The 16,237-nt window shown below is 43.4% G+C and overlaps 1 protein-coding gene across 1 annotated transcript in view; it reads left to right on the top strand.

Annotated features, from left to right (window-relative positions):
- The first annotated feature begins 1,909 nt into the window (after positions 1-1,909).
- LOC124619799 (luciferin sulfotransferase-like) overlaps positions 1,910-16,237 on the top strand; it is a 35,373-nt gene continuing 21,045 nt past the window's right edge. The window contains exons 1-2 of the mRNA XM_047146391.1: positions 1,910-1,941; positions 7,897-8,102. Coding sequence (XP_047002347.1) covers positions 7,913-8,102 — 190 coding nt within the window. The 5' untranslated portion in view covers positions 1,910-1,941; positions 7,897-7,912. The remainder of the gene's footprint in view (positions 1,942-7,896; positions 8,103-16,237) is intronic.

The raw sequence follows: 16,237 nt of genomic DNA, 5'->3' as shown, positions 1-16,237 counted from the left end.
AATATTTTACCCAAGAGGACGGCATCATCATTTAACCATACAGTAAAGCTGCATGCCCTAGGGAAAAATTACGGCTGTAGTTTCCCCTTGCTTTCAGCCGTTCGCAGTACCCGCACAGCGAGGCCGTTTTGGTTAGAGTTACAAGGCCAGACCAGACATTCATCCAGACTGTTGCCCCTACAACTACTGAAAAGGTTGCTGCCCCTCTTCAGGAACCACACGTTTGTCTGGCCTCTTAACAGATACCCCTCCACTGTGGTTGCACCTACGGTAGACTACGGCAAGAGCCATGGTTCTTGGGGGAGGGGGGGGGGAAATCTTTGAGTGTTACTGGTATTACGTTACTCCATACCGAAACACCATAAATTCATTGAAATCTTAACAAGGTTTTTTCGGTAGTTATGCCATACTAAGTTATCAAACTGTAAATAAGGTAGCAGGAACGCACAGCTGGAGGCATGGGAAACTTCTGGCTGACATGAGCCATTTTCGGCTGCCTTATAAACGAGGCATGTTCCAATAACTATCGACCCTTGCATGCACTGAGATGGAGTGTAGACACAAAGAGCCATGAATTCACGCAGGGACGCGCGTGAAACTGTGGTCCTACGGAAGAAGGCAGGCTGCTGGCAGGAAAAAAAATGCTTGCCGGACAATAAGAAGGTTGCTTATAGCTCAGGAACACCAGCAGATTCTTAGATGATGCACAAACATGAGACGGACCAGCCCTGTTTCAATGGATTCCTTTCTAAAAGCGAAATAGCAAAGAAAGGGAAATATAATTGCGTAGGCTTCCGCGGCCAGAGTCATTCGACATAAAAGTTTTCTGGGTTTGGTACCGCGTCATAATGTAAAAACTACTGCTGCTATAGAAAAGCCAACGCTTCGGCGGTTATGACGCGGTATCAAACCCAGAAAACTTTTATGTCGAAAGGGAAATATATTATCTATGAAATTCTAACTAAAAGATCGATGCTACAGAAACTGACAGGTTCAGACGGTCATTGGGAATATCCAGAAGACAGAACACGCATGATGACGATGTGATAACTGAAGAAAACTTGATAAGCCAAGATCACTAAAAAAACCATTTTATTGGATGAGTGGTTTCGACAAACCTATAATGTAATGATTGGGCCTTATAATTTAAAATTTTTATCACTTGCAACACTGGTGGACAGCTTGTTGAAAAACTTTTTTTAAATTTTTTAAATTAAAGCATAAGATCCGATGATGACAGCATAGCTCCATCTAAATCCAACATAAAAAAAGATGCTTTCTAGCGATCTTGGCTTGTGAAGTTTTCTTCATTTATGACACGTTGGAGATCCCCATATAATGTTGTATGATAATGCCCAACACAGGGATGAACCCAGATTACCTAAGAAAACTATGCTGACGAGACCACCGATGACGTGAAAGATCGGGGAGGGAAGTTTAAAAGGAGTGAGATCAAGAGATTTAACATAAGATCAGTGGGATGACAGACAATCGTGAGAACTGAGCATCTGACAACTCTGAAAGGTGTTCTAAAACCAATATAATAATAACATAACTTAATAGTCTAGTATGGGACATAGATTTACCCCTTCCCTCAAGTTTTACATTGTTGCGTTTCATGCCGAGTGAGAGTGCCGCAGGTCGCGCTCAATGAAATCCTATATGTAGGAGAAGGGTTCAAATTACTGCCCAGAATATATGTTCATGAGGATTTCTTAACAGCGTTAAAAAGAGATTTTCTCATGTGTCCGCCATATAAGATGATGATCGATACTATATAGGTGATTTTCATTTATCACTTAGACTCATTAGGTGTTATGTAGCGTCGTCTTATCGCCTATTTTCGCCGGCATATCTTATCGACAAATCGTTTAATAAGCGGCAGCGTGCCTCAAATATATGCCCAGTAGTGTCTGCAGAGTGAAGCGGGACAGAGGAAAGGTAAGTAAGACGTCGCCATTCTTTGCGATTGCGGAGTACTATAATGGCTTACTCTCGTCGAAAGACCGTTGTATAAAATGGTTCTGAGCACTATGGGACTTAACATCTATGGTCATCAGTCCCCTAGAACTTAGAACTACTTAAACCTAACTAACCTAAGGACATCACACAACGCCCAGTCATCACGAGGCAGAGAAAATCCCTGATCCCGCCGGGAATCGAACCCGGGAACCCGGGCGCGGGAAGCGAGAACGCTACCGCACGACCACGAGCTGCGGACTAGACCGTTGTATACCTTGATCCTGTGGGCACATATAAGACTAACTCTTTCAAAATCACTCAGCAACAAAATTTAGATTGTTAAAATACTTGTTTAACTGAAGTGTGTGAGGGATGAATAAGAGTCAAATCGATGAATCTTATTTTGCCGTCTATCACCCGTCGCTTTTCTCTCCATACCGACTGCTCTTCCCTGACCTCCCCTTCGCCACTTCTTGTTTTTTCTGGAAACGCGTGAACCGTCACCACTAACTCCCAATCTTTTTTTGTCTACTATATCGTCAGCAAACCGTCACATCTTTCGCAATTCATTCTAAAGTAGGATCCGGTGAGACCTGAACCTATGACGTTATATTCCAGAACAGGTGATTGCCAGGTCTTGGTAGTGCGATATAAAACTTCGTTAACTATGGGAAGAAGATATCAGCTCACTACTTGAAGTTATGAACATTGCAACACATAACATCGATTCCCCAGATACGAATGTCAAACTTCATTGCTACCAAATAAACGAGAGCGAGTTGATAGGTAATGCCTCTGAATATCGTTATGTGAAAACCCTTGTACGTAGCTTTGTAAACAAACCAAACTTCTTAACATTCTACATGTCTACATACTTGCAATCGGCTTCCGCTACAGGGCTCCGAATTGTAGCGTATAACATTTGAGAAACGTAACTATGTGCTATAACTGAGTTTGGAATGCGAATAGTTCGCGGACAATGCCAGACTACCCACAACCTGTCATCGATCATCCTTCATTCACTCCCGACCTGGCCCCATCCGATCAGGATCTGTTTCCAAAACTTAAAGAACGCCTTCGAGGACTGCACTTTGATAGACATGAAGCGGTACAAGTAGAGTTGTGGCTGCACCAACAGATCCAAACATTCTACATTGACGGTGTCAACAAACTGGTCTCTTGTTAGGTGAAATATGTTCCTCGTCAGGGTGACTATGTTGAGAAACAGATATCTACACATGATGGACAAAGATGTAGATTGTTAATAACGTTTGTTTCATTTAAAAAGCTTTAAGAATTTTCACATAAAAAAGTCTGATTCATTACTTTTCAGCATGCCGTTGTGAATCGCAAGTGGTACTCTTATTGTTAGTCTTTATTCTCTAACATGAGAAAAAGAGATAAATGGTGATAAGTCACGATATATGGATACCTTGTGAGAAGTTAATTATGCATGTAAAATGCTGCAGTGCTTACAGAAGTTGTTTGCAGTTGCTAAACTGTATAGCGAAATTTATTTAAAATCGATTAGAAATTCTGCTGCCATTCCCAATTTCTTGAAACCCAAATTCCTGTTATGACGGCGACTTACGCAACATCAAATACTTGCCGATAGCACGTCTGATGCTGTGTAACGAGTAGATAGTGACAAATCAAAGATGTTGTTAAACATAAGAACACAGATAAAAATGAATTCAGTGGATCTGTAAACTATTTACTTTAGATAACCATCTTTGAAGAGGCAGTCGCTTCCAAAAATCAGACAGAATGAGAATCTTCATGTATTGCACCAAGCATATATTGCAGTAACTCACTTTGGATGCACATATAAGGAACAGTAAGTTCCCAGTAAAAATATGAGTAACTTGAAATATTACATATTATAATAGTATTGTCCATACGATAGTCATTTCGTGTGTACGCTCTATGTAGGTACGTTTTTTGTAATTTCATCTTTGTAAGTGCAGTCTTCGTGAACTTCTCTTCGTAAGTAATATCTTCGTGAGTAGCACATTACTGATTAGTCCCTTCTTGAATAGTCCCTTCGGGAGCTGTCCCTTCCTGAATAGCCCCTTTGTTAATACTTTCTTCATAAACAATGTTTTCTTTAGAGCTCTCTTCTTAATGCTATCTTCGCTAATGCTTAAGGAAAAGAGCTGGTAGATCCCGTCAAACAAAAATAACGCAACATAAATCATTGTAGTGCATTTCCACTGTCCAGAATCAGTGTAAATGGATAAATGTAGAAAATTCGTGGATTATAAGCCGCATTAAGACATTTTTTAAATTTTTAACGGGTTATCCTAAGCTGCGTAGGCTGTCATCGGAGATTTCTTAGCTGACTCCGAAAGGTAGTCGAAGCAAGTTGCTATCAGTACAGTGAACAAGTGACATGAATTTAAAAGCATTGAGACTGATATAGTTTTCTACTGTTAGGACCCCAAATCTATATACCCAACAGAAGTACTGTAGCAGCAACAATGGCAGAGTTTCAAGGAGACGCTGGGACCTGCACAGCTGAAATTCTGTCTGAAAACTGACAATAACTGACCCAGAGACCACTTTAACCATTTGTTTTTATGCTGTTCTCCACAGATTCCGCCTGCTTTTTGGAACGAGAATGATTTCATCTGTTTGAGGTTCACGACGTTTGTGCAGAACGCCCAACAATGTGCCTCATCTTTCCTCTCTCAAACCTTGGGCTCCCCTTCCTACTAAACAGGGCTGTTTCCCTGATTTTGACTGTCCTGAGTGCATGACTTCTGCTGCTTGGATTCCACTCTGATTTTCGGCCAGTGTAAGAAACTACCCAAAAACTGATTTGATAGCTCCCAAAAGACAGTGAAAATGTATTTCCTTATTTTATGTTTGAGTAGGTAGCCTCTGAGGATCGGGAAACAGAGCATGTGCAGCCATTATAAGAGGGATATATTTTTCTCTCTTATGGCCTGACAGTTGGCCCCCAAACGTCGTAACAAAGGATACGTGTGCTCATAATTGTAGAGTTTATATCTCTATTTGGTATTTGACAGTTACCCTTCAATAGTGTCATTACATTACCTCTTTCAGAGATCCTTGTGGTAACAAAAACTGTGTTCATTTTATTTATTGTAGGCATTTCGCATGACATTCTGATGAGGCTCCACTTTCCCTGCCCAAGTCTGTATTTCTGTTACCTTTTCAAAGATTTGACTTACCATTCGCGAGCACTATATTCGAAATGTAGTTCGCTCTAAAATAACTTAGTTAATACCTATGTTCATCATGCCAGCCACCAAAACGAATAATCGGAACTCATAGCAGGGAAATCAGCACTCACTCGTCACAATACCATAAGCGAATTTTATATCAAGTAACTAGTGCTCGACAGTTCACCTACGTCCTTCTCACTATCGCGTCATTTACTGCGACTCGTCCAGCCAAATATATACGTCATTTGCCCCTCCCCAAGCCATGTAGCACATTCACTCTTGCGATCAACTGCTTCCAGCTTCCTGGCAACTACAACATCTACGCCTACATCTTCACTCCGTGCACCATCTTACGGTGTATGGCGGGGGAGGGGGGGGGGGGGTACTTCTGTTACAACTATCTAACCCCATTTAATGTTCCATTCTCGAATGGCTCGTAGGAAGAACAACTGACTGCTGCGGTTAGTTGAACACCTCTGTAACACTTTCGACCACTCGATCTCGTCACGTAACGCGCCGCTCTTCGTTGGATCTTCTGTTCATGATACTTAGTATGGGTTTCAGTCTCATGAAAAGTACTTATGAATCTGTCGAACGCATGTTTCGTGAGCCCTTCTTTCGTGGATGAGTTTCGTTTGCCTGAGATTCTCCCAATGAACCTGTCTGGCATCTGCTTTTCAAGCTATTTGTTTTACGTGGTAATTTCGTTTAAGTCGCTCCAGACGATTATACCAAGGCGTTTACTGTCGCTCACGTTTCCAGTTATATGTCGCCAATAATCGAATAACGGGGAATTTCCTTACCTGTTAATGGTCAGTACGCTGTACTTATTTACACTCTAGGTCAACTGCCAGTATGTACACCAACCGTCGACCTCTGGAGGTCTTTCTGAAATACTGAAAATGTTTTTTTGTGATCTATGTTGTTAAGAAATGTGAAATATGAAAACAAATCGTCTGTAGTACGACTACACTGCCACGTAAATGCGTTGTGTTCCCTGTTTCTCCCTCTGCCCCCTCCTTGCGCTCAGACAGTGTGGCGTGGCGGTGGGGGAAGTGTGCAGTGAGGCTCCGCAGTATGGCAGCACTTGCGCCAGGGCAAGGCTAGCAAGCCGAATTCTTGGCCGCCACTGCCGACGATCTTCCTTAAAAATGGGGATGAGCTGCGCTCTTTCATAGTCACTAGGTATCCTTCGCTACTCTAGTGGCCGACGATAAACTTCTGATAGATAAGGAGCAAGTTCTTTCGCATAATTTTCGCAGAACCTTAGAGGTATGTCATTTGCTCCAATCCTACTATCCATAGATAGGTCTGGCGGTGACATTTGCACCTCAGCTCCAACTGAAGTCCACTGCACCAGGTAACAACTATGCCCGACAGGAGATTTGAACAACACACTTTGAAACTCGCTGGTCTCTATCAGTCAGTTTATTAGGCGTAAGAATGACGTCATTAGTGGTGTGCCTGGGCACATCAGGTCTCAAATCACGGGCTGTCTTAACTAGTAGCCCGCTACGAAAGTTCTTTTTTCGAACTAGCTCAAATAGTTGTATCATCCCGACACAAAACACGCCTGTAATATGAATCCATTTTCCACGAAATTGCATTCCCTTGGATGCGTGACGTGACCCTACACTGGGGGTATTTAGTCGGGTGTTTAAAGGCCTTTAGTGACGAAGAGGCGGAGAAACTTGCTGTCTGCTCTGATTTAGTGGGTGTTCAAATGGTTGTGAAATCTTATGGGACTTAACTGCTAAGGTCATCAGTCCCTAAGCTTACACACTAATTAACCTAAATTATCCTAAGGACAAACAAACACACCCATGCCCGAGGGAGGACTCGAACCTCTGCCAGAACCAGCCGCACAGTCCATGACTGGCTGATTTAATGTCGGAGCACAAATATAAATGTATGAAGTTTGGTTCTCAATTGGGATTAATGTCTGACAGCTATGTGATTTGTTCATGTAAGATGAGTCACTTTGTGATACGGTCTAGATTCCATGTTAGATTACGGCTTCCCTTATAAAAATATGACAAGGTGGCTTTGAAGCCTAAGTGACAACACACCACCTCCAATAAGTCTCGATTTAGTAGAACACTATACTGTTCCAATGAACTTTCGCTTTGATGGCTGCTCTGGTCTTAAAATGTCTCTGGCGCTACACTAGTCAGTTCTATCAAGACTTTTGCGTAACAAGGTTGGCAGACTGCTTTCGTAGGGTGCTGTGTTGCTTGAGGCTAGCTATATTCTCCTAAAGACTGTCTCTCTTCCATAGTAATCCCAATTATTGAAGCTATCCTGACCGCCAGATGCACTTCCAACATCATCATTCGTACGGATTTGTTACCGAGCGAAGTGGTTAGCACGTTAAACTCATATTCGGGAGGATGGCGGTTTAAATCCCTGGCCAACCATCCAGAATTAGTTTTGTGTGATCCTCATAAATCGTTTAACGTGAATGGCAGGTTGGTTCCATTGAAAGGCCACTGCCGATTTTCTTTCCCGTCCTTCCCTAATCAGAGCTTGTGATCCATCTCTAATGACCTTAAACGACAATCTTGTTTCCTCTTCCTCTGCGAGTGGATAAAACTAGCACAATGCAGCAACTACGCAGTCACCTAGACTAGCTTAGAACGTCGTCAGTCACAGGACAAACGCTTGTTGCAGAGTAAAAGACGAGCACCCTCCGTTGTAGAAGCTCGCACATAAAGTTTTGGTGGTTTCTGTGTGTTGTGTGCAGGGGAACTGTAGCAGCCATGGAGCAAGACTTTAAAGAGCTGGAGGAAGGACCAGGGAAGAAGGTGGCGGACAACTGCGGCGTGCGGCTGTGGCGGGTGATGCCGTCCAACTGCGTCCTCTCAGGGAACTACATGAAGCACTGGCAGAAGCTCAGGGACTTCCCCGCCACCGACGGAGACATCTGGGTCATCTCACAGCCCAAGAGCGGTAAGGTCAACAGCACGGTATCAGCCTGTTCCGAATTCCTGTACAAGCTGCTACAGCTTTTAATGGGCACTGAGTAAATAACATTTGAATATCAGCACACGTACAAAGGCGATCTACGTGTGTATGTATATTCGGTGATACACTGTAAGGACAACTGCGGGTTTCACATAGTACCAGTACTATCAGTTTTGCCTCCTATCCCATTCGCGTATTGAGTGAGGTAAAATAGACCCTAATCACATCCATTCTCATGACTTCACAGTGAGATGTAAGATGCTGACGTTTAATGATTCCACAGTCTTCTTCAAATATAGGTTTCTCCAACATGGTTTCGCGTGAGTACCTCGTATTTTTTCCAAGGATTCCCATTTGTGTTGTCCGAGTACATTTGTTCCGCTTTAGTACGGGCAACACCAACCTCTTACGACCGTGAATTCTTTTGGTGTCTGTTGTCACAATTACTCAATAAGAACCCCAAACCCTGGAGGAATACACTAGAACTGGCTGCAATGGCGTCTTGTATGTCACTTCCTTTACAGGTGCACTGCGAATTCCCAGAACCATTCCAACAGATCTAAGTCTTCGATTCAACTTCCTTAATACTGATTTTACGTAATATTCAAATCTGGTATCGCTTCTTAGTAATATTTTTGTGCATTTGTCCACATTTAACCCTCTGAGCTCCAACAATATGAAAAAAATAGAATTTTAAAATTTTCCACAAAACTAACTTTTGTTGACATCGCAAGCAATGAATACAACAAAATAAATTGTCAGAAAGTAAACAACCGACTGCTGGAGGTGGTTTCACTATGGAGCAACTAGGGCATATAGTTATCAATCTCCCGTCAATTCCTGTGGAAACGAATCCAGAAACAATTCCATAGGAGGTTCCCAGCTTACATCAACATCCTCAGCGAAGTCATGTGCAGAATCATTTTATTTGTGAGTTTATCATGGTAGGTTCATCTTCAACTGTCGTAATCAATATAGTCATGAATTACATTTTCAATTAGCAGCTCAGGAACTGGAAACGGAGCTGAAGTTTCTTAAGTACTTGCTTGATGAATAACATTCACAGAAGTATCCTCAGGTGTCTCTGATTTCAAATCACTCGGAATTTCTTCTTAAACACTGACGCTTAGATCATGAGTGACTTCTAGAAACTTTCATGAAAACACAATGCCTAAAACATATTACAGCATTAAATAACAACTAAAAAAGACCCTAAAATTTAATAAATTTACATCCAATTATAAAATTAATTGTAAAAGTACATACACGCCCAGTGGTTTCCTGTTTACATCACTCATAAAAACTTTAGTACAAATTCGAATTTATGTTACAAGAATTTCAGATATACATGTCTTCACTGTCCATGATCTCCATAATGTAATTATTATGCAAAAGTATAACAAAAATTTGCAGACACAAATCTCCTACTGTTGCCAAGCAAACACTCCGCGCTAACTGTTGCTTTGAACGCTGCTGACGAGTGCTGCATCCACAGACGTACCTCATTGTACCAAGTGGAGACAGTGTCTTGTAATAGCGCGGGTGGTTCCACGCGAAAGGCTAGAAACAAAGAGGTTAAAGAAGAGCTGACAACCTACACTAAATTGAAATTTTGTTCCAGTCTTTTTATACTTTCTTATGAACGATTAAAGATGATATTTCGCTGCAAGCGACGGCGTCTTCTTATAGTGTTACAGGTCGTATATGATAGAACATTTATGTATGTTGAAAACGTTGTGGAACCGACAATGCTTCTTTTAGGTACACTCAAAGTCAGTTTCGTTTCTATGAACATTCCCCGTCTAATATAACTCACTGGGTTCTGTTATCATATATACATTTCTTGAGCCAATCATATATTTGTGACGATGTTCCGTACGATCGTATATTGATTAGTAACTGAGTGTTGACCAGCTTCCGGAAATCTAGGGAGCTCTATCTGTCTCTAACAACAGTTAAGAACACTTAAATCAAGTTTATTCGAGCAGACGGACAGTGTAGCTGTGGGTTCCCCTCTATCACCTGTCACAGAAGATAGTTTTAAGCAAGTGTTCGAAGAAACAGCATTCCAGTCGGCACCATTACGCCCAGAATGCTGGCTACCGTACGTTGACGAGTTCTTTGTTACCTGCCCACACGGAGAAGAAGAGCTTCTGAACTTCCATCCACGTCTCATTCAGCAGCACAGCAAAATTCCCTTCACCATGGAAATAGAAAAGAATGGGGTGCTGCCTTTTCTCGACCTGGAAGTTTACTTACTGTAAGTACCATGGGAAGCTTGGACTTTATAGAAAGCCCACCAACACGGACAGGTCCTTGCATCCATCCTTGCACCACTATCTTACGCAAAAGAAATCGGCCCTGCAAAAGTTTAACTAAGAAAGCTTGCAGGATCAGCGACGAACACAATCTCAAAACTGAACTACTGAACCTCAAGATCATGATGATCTATGGCGCCAAAGGAGGAGGGCAATAGGGAAATGCGCAACGAAACACGGAGCACCGTCCTGCTACCATATGTACAAGGCGTCATTCAACGCCTGGGCAAAATTCTCCGTCTTAGCAACAACAAAGAGGTTCTGGGCTCAACGAAAGATACAATTGACAAATTTCATGCCTCCGGATGCGAATGTGGTTGACAACACGCAACCAAAGACCAATAAAAAGAACACCTGATACCATTCCTCCTCACCCTCATATCCAATTACAGCACTCCTCCATAGTATATAAGTAATCAAACTAGCGCCCATTCAGCAGTTAGCAACACGCCCTGAGGAAGGCGTCTAGTCACCGAAACGTAGGAATTTGATAGTTGACAATGCGCTCACAAACCCAGAAGAATTTTATTGATAAGTTTCCGAATTATTTACTTTTGGTCCAAAAATGGTTCAAATGGCTCTAAGCATTACGGGACTTAAAATCTGAGGTCATCAGTCCCTTAGACTTGGCGCTACTTAAACGTAACTAACCTAAGGACAACACACACACACCCATGCCCCAGGTAGGATTCGAACCTGCCACCGTAGCAGCAGCACGGTTCCGGACTGAAGCGCCTAGAACCGCTCGGCCACAGCGGCCGGCACTTTTGGTCCTCTGAAGGAATAATCTCTTCTCTGTATTTCATAACGACGCATTTCGATAGCCAGTGAAGACAATAAGGGGGAGATGGCTGACAACTGCAATGTGAAACTTCCTGGCAGATTAAAACTGTGTGCCCGACCGAGACTCGAACTCGGGACCTTTGCCTTTCGCGGGCGGGCCAGTGCTCTACCATCTGAGCTACCGAAGCACGACTCACGCCCGGTCCTCACAGCTTTACTTTTGCCAGTATCTCGTCTCGTGTTTGTCCTCCTTCGACTGCTGGTTTTGTCTGCGCTACTGTTTTTCCTGCGAGTGCATGTTGAATTTATAATTAATGATCTACATCCAGAGAGAATCATAGGACTTTGTGACTTTCCTATCGGGCCCATCGTGTTTGAGGGCACATGTTGGGAGGTCCACACCGCGCGGGGTAGTCGCGCGGTCTTGGGCGTCTTGCCACGGTCCGCAAGGCTCCCCACATCGGAGGTTCGAATCCTCCCTCGGGCATGGGTGTGTGTGTTGTACTTGTTAGTTTAAGAAGTGTGTAAGCCTATACCAATGACCTCAGCAGTTTGGCGCCATAGGAACTTTACATTTCCAAAATTTCGGGAGGGCTACAAGTACAGGAATAAAAATTTTGCGCTCGATTGCGCAATCCAGGATTCGTTGTTTTTACTGGTTTGTTAGATTATGTGTTCATTTTGGAGAAAAAAAGAACTTCCCTCTTGTTTACAAGCCAACACAGAGACGACGACGGCAGACACATGTCCAACTCCTACGGGTGCTCAGTCTTTTCAGTCTGCATTAAGGCAAAAAACGACAGAAACATGGACGCACCATTTATGATTAAAAGGGCATTTTAAAATATTGTGTAAAATCCAGATTCAAACATCTGTAAACGGACTACAATTTTAAATCGTGTTCCTCACAGAATCCTAGTTCTGCTGTTATACGATAGCAGAGGTTGAAAATACCGCTTCGCTTGTAAATTACTTTATTTTCACACGACCGGACTGTTATACGCCCATCCTCAGGTGTCGTAGCTGTGCTCTGGTCCCCAAGCGCCGCGTGTACCGGGCGCGGTGTGCTGCCTATGAGCGCAGAACAGGGACTAAAATAAAGTAATTTACGACTGAAGCGGTATTTTCAACCTCTGCTACAATGCTCAGTTGCGGATGTTCTTCCAACAGATTGTTTGTGATATAGAATAACTAGAATAATTTCAGTTAACCAGATTTACTAGAAGAAGACAGCATAGAAGTCATTAAAAAAGAAGAATAACTATTTTTCATTAAGACTTTAAAATTATGAAAATATTTCACTGATGATGTCACTCATTTGGATGTGGTGTGTAAGAACGTTTGTGGCAATATATTATTCCAGTAATGAACGTGAAGCAAATAAGAGGATGTTTTAATGTGACTGTACTAATTCATTCCATATTCATTAAATTACAGCTCGCAAAAGCATATTCACTGTAATATGTGATATAATCAAAATGATGCAATGCGACCTTCGCAAATAGCCACACATCAGGTGCGATCGATCAGTTAAGCGGCGCGGACTACTACCGACCTTGGCCTCACCGACCTTGCATATGTAAGCCAGCAGTTATGCACTTAAGTCACCAGATAACTGAAAGTATGCATGATCCAGTCACATCGATGTGACCAACGTGAACGTTCGGCGTCAAGGAGCAAAAACTACTCGCAGACAGCAGATGGAAGCACTAGCGGTGGAGGGTATATGAAGCGTGTCTGTGGCACGTGGAACCGGAGCGATTTATCTGACGTCCAAAACGGTGTGACCGTTGACTTTCGAGACAAGGGTGGAAGCATTTCTGGAAAGACAAAATTTTTAAACTGTTCGATTGTCGCCGTGGTTAAACTATATCGTGGATGACAAAATGACGCTATCCAAAACTGGCGCCGTGGCAACTGTGATGAGCCACGAGTGCAGGGAGTGGCAACTGACCCTTAACATACACAAATGTAATGTATTGCGAATACATAGAAAGAAGGATCCTTTATTGTATGATTGTATGATAGCGGAACAAACACTGGTAGCAGTTACTTCTGTAAAATATCTGGGAGTATGCTTGCGGAACGATTTGAAGTGGAATGATCATATAAAATTAATTGTTGTTAAGGCGGGTACCAGGTTGAGATTCATTGGGAGAGTGCTTAGAAAATGTAGTCCATCAACAAAGGAGGTGGCTTACAAAACACTCGTTCGACCTATACTTGAGTATTGCTCATCAGTGTGGGATCCGTACCAGGTCGGGTTGACACAGGAGATAGAGAAGATCCAAAGAAGAGCGGCGCGTTTCGTCACAGGGTTATTTGGTAACCGTGATAGCGTTACGGAGATGTTTAGCAAACTCAAGCGGCAGACTCTGCAAGAGAGATGCTCTGCATCGCGGTGTAGCTTGCTCGCCAGGTTTCGAGAGGGTGCGTTTCTGGATGAGGTATCGAATATATTGCTTCCCCCTACTTATACCTCCCGAAGAGATCACGAATGTAAAATTAGAGAGATTCGAGTGCGCACGGAGGCTTTCAGACAGTCATTCTTCCCGCGAACCATACGCGACTGGAACAGAAAAGGGAGGTAATGACAGTGGCACGTAAAGTGCCCTCCGCCACACACCGTTGTGTGGCTTGCGGAGTATAAATGTAGATGTAGAGTCATAGATGGCAGGGGCGACTGGCGGCTGCGGAGATGTACACGGGCGAGTAGACGTGCTGAGGTTGAGCAACTAGCCATCCAGACGGACGAAGTGGCTACCAAAACTGTCTCCTCAAAGACTGTTCAGCGAGCGTTGTTGCGTATGGCCCTCCGCAGCAGCCGCCTCATTCATGCTGAATGCTGTTCATCAACGACGAATGCTGCAATTTGCACGCTAATACCGCAACTGGACATCCACTGAGTGGCGACAGGTGGCCTCTTCAGATGAATCACGTTTTATGTTTCCTCTTAGAGATAGCCCTTACCTTGTGTGGGTCTGCAACGACCGTCGTACGGGATCAGTACGCAGGAGTTAGCGTTACGGTCGGCGGAATGCTTTCGTGGCATTTCCTGGGTGATTTCGTCATTCTGGAAAACAAAATGGAACAACAAAAGTATACAAGTATTCTTGCGGACCACGTCCACCCCTACATGCAGTTTGTTTTCCTCGGCACGATGACATCTGCCAGCAGGACAGTGCAACATGTCACACAGCTAGCAGTGCGCGAGCGAGGTTCGAAGAGCACTGGGCAGAGTTTACCGCAGTCACCTGATCACCCCACTCCCCCGACATAAACCCAATCGAGAATCTGTGGGATCACCTCGATCGGCTTTACTCACCATGGATCCTCAAATGGTTCAAATGGCTCTAAGCACTATGGGACTTAACATCTATCAGTCCCCTAGACTTAAAACTACTTAAACCTAACTAACCTAGGGACATCACACACATCTATGCCCGAGGCAGGATTCGAACCTGCGACCGTAGCAGCAGCGTGGTTCCGGACCGAAGTACTAGAACCGCTCGGCCACAGCGACCAGCATGGGTCCTCAACCAAGAAACCCATCGCTGAATTGTCCTGGCACTGCATCCCTGTCGGTAGCTTCCAGAACCTCACTGAATACATTCCTGCATGTCCGCACTGTAGAAGACGGTGACTTGTTCGGGTTTCACCGGATCTGCTGGTACGATGTCTAGCCGTCTCAGATGCACGTTAACTGATGGCAAGCGATGGCTTGTACGTTTGTTTCATTTGCAGAAAGGAAATTGTATTTTGCTGGTACATTCTTATTAAGTATATGTCGTTTATTCGACAGCCTCAAAAGCCTTGCAGTTTGTAACATGACTATCGATCTAAGATGTCTACCCCGTGTAGGAGTATATTTAGGTTAATTTGTGTCACAACATAGTAAGTGAGGTGTGAATGAGGTTCCTGAGAAGGGATGACAGTATTTAGCCATTGGACATAGAAACTTCTGTGTTTGTGTTTCAGTCAGAAACATTATGATGTTTAGGCTTGCGATGTTAGTGATCCAAGCAGCATTTCAGCCAAAGTAACAGCTACTCTGCTTACGGTTTCAAGTATTTAAAAACTTTTGTGTCGTTTCAGCGTAAGATAGACGAAGACGTTGTACGTCAAAGCGTATGCTGATAATTGCTCTGCCGGCCGGAGTGGCCGTGCGGTTCTAGGCGCTACTGTCTGGAACCGAGCGACCGCTACGGTCGCAGGTTCGAATCCTGCCTCGGGCATGGATGTGTGTGATGTCCTTAGGTTAGTTAGGTTTAATTAGTTCTAAGTTCTAGGCGACTGATGACCTGAGAAGTTAAGTCGCATAGTGCTCAGAGCCATTTGATAATTGCTCTGTTCTTAACGAGACGAAAACGAGTAACGTCGAAAACAGTAAATGGAAAACTAGCACCAGAGAGCGGAATGTAGAATGTGTTGACAGTCATGTACACGAAGACCAAGAAAATATTTCGTATACCCAGCAATTTATAAGGTAATAGACTGTAGTACCTGTTCTATTTATCTAGGTTTGATTCTGTTAGCGTACTCTTACTTTGACGGGAAAGACGTTATTAACAGCTTACAGTTTTGTTTGCTTTTGTGTGCGTGTGTGCGTGCGTGTGAATGCGTGCGTGCGTCTGTGTGTGTGTGTGTGTGTGTGTGTGTGTGTGTGTGTGTGTGTGTGAGTGAGTGAGTGTCTGTGTGTGTGTGTGTGTGTACTTGGGGTGGGAGATGGGAAGTGCTATATTAACGGATATTTGGCGTTCTGGGCGTTATGACAACAACCAGAGTGCCTTAATAAGGGCCCTGAAATACCTCGGTTCATCGTATTATTCTCATAGTCACAATCATCACCACCATCGTCACTGATGAACTTTTTCCGCATAGCACTTGTTCTGTATCAGGAGTCGAAATGCGAGTCTAACTTCAGCCTGTCATACACGTTACTCACAAAATATACTCTACTAACAAAATATATCATGGAATTACTTTCTCGGTAATTTGCTGGGAAAACCTACTTGCTAG

This window comes from Schistocerca americana, chromosome 6 (genome assembly GCF_021461395.2).
Source record: "Schistocerca americana isolate TAMUIC-IGC-003095 chromosome 6, iqSchAmer2.1, whole genome shotgun sequence".
Lineage (NCBI taxonomy): Eukaryota > Metazoa > Arthropoda > Insecta > Orthoptera > Acrididae > Schistocerca > Schistocerca americana.
The sequence above is the reverse complement of the archived record's forward strand: the minus strand, read 5'-3'. Positions and strand labels throughout refer to the sequence as shown.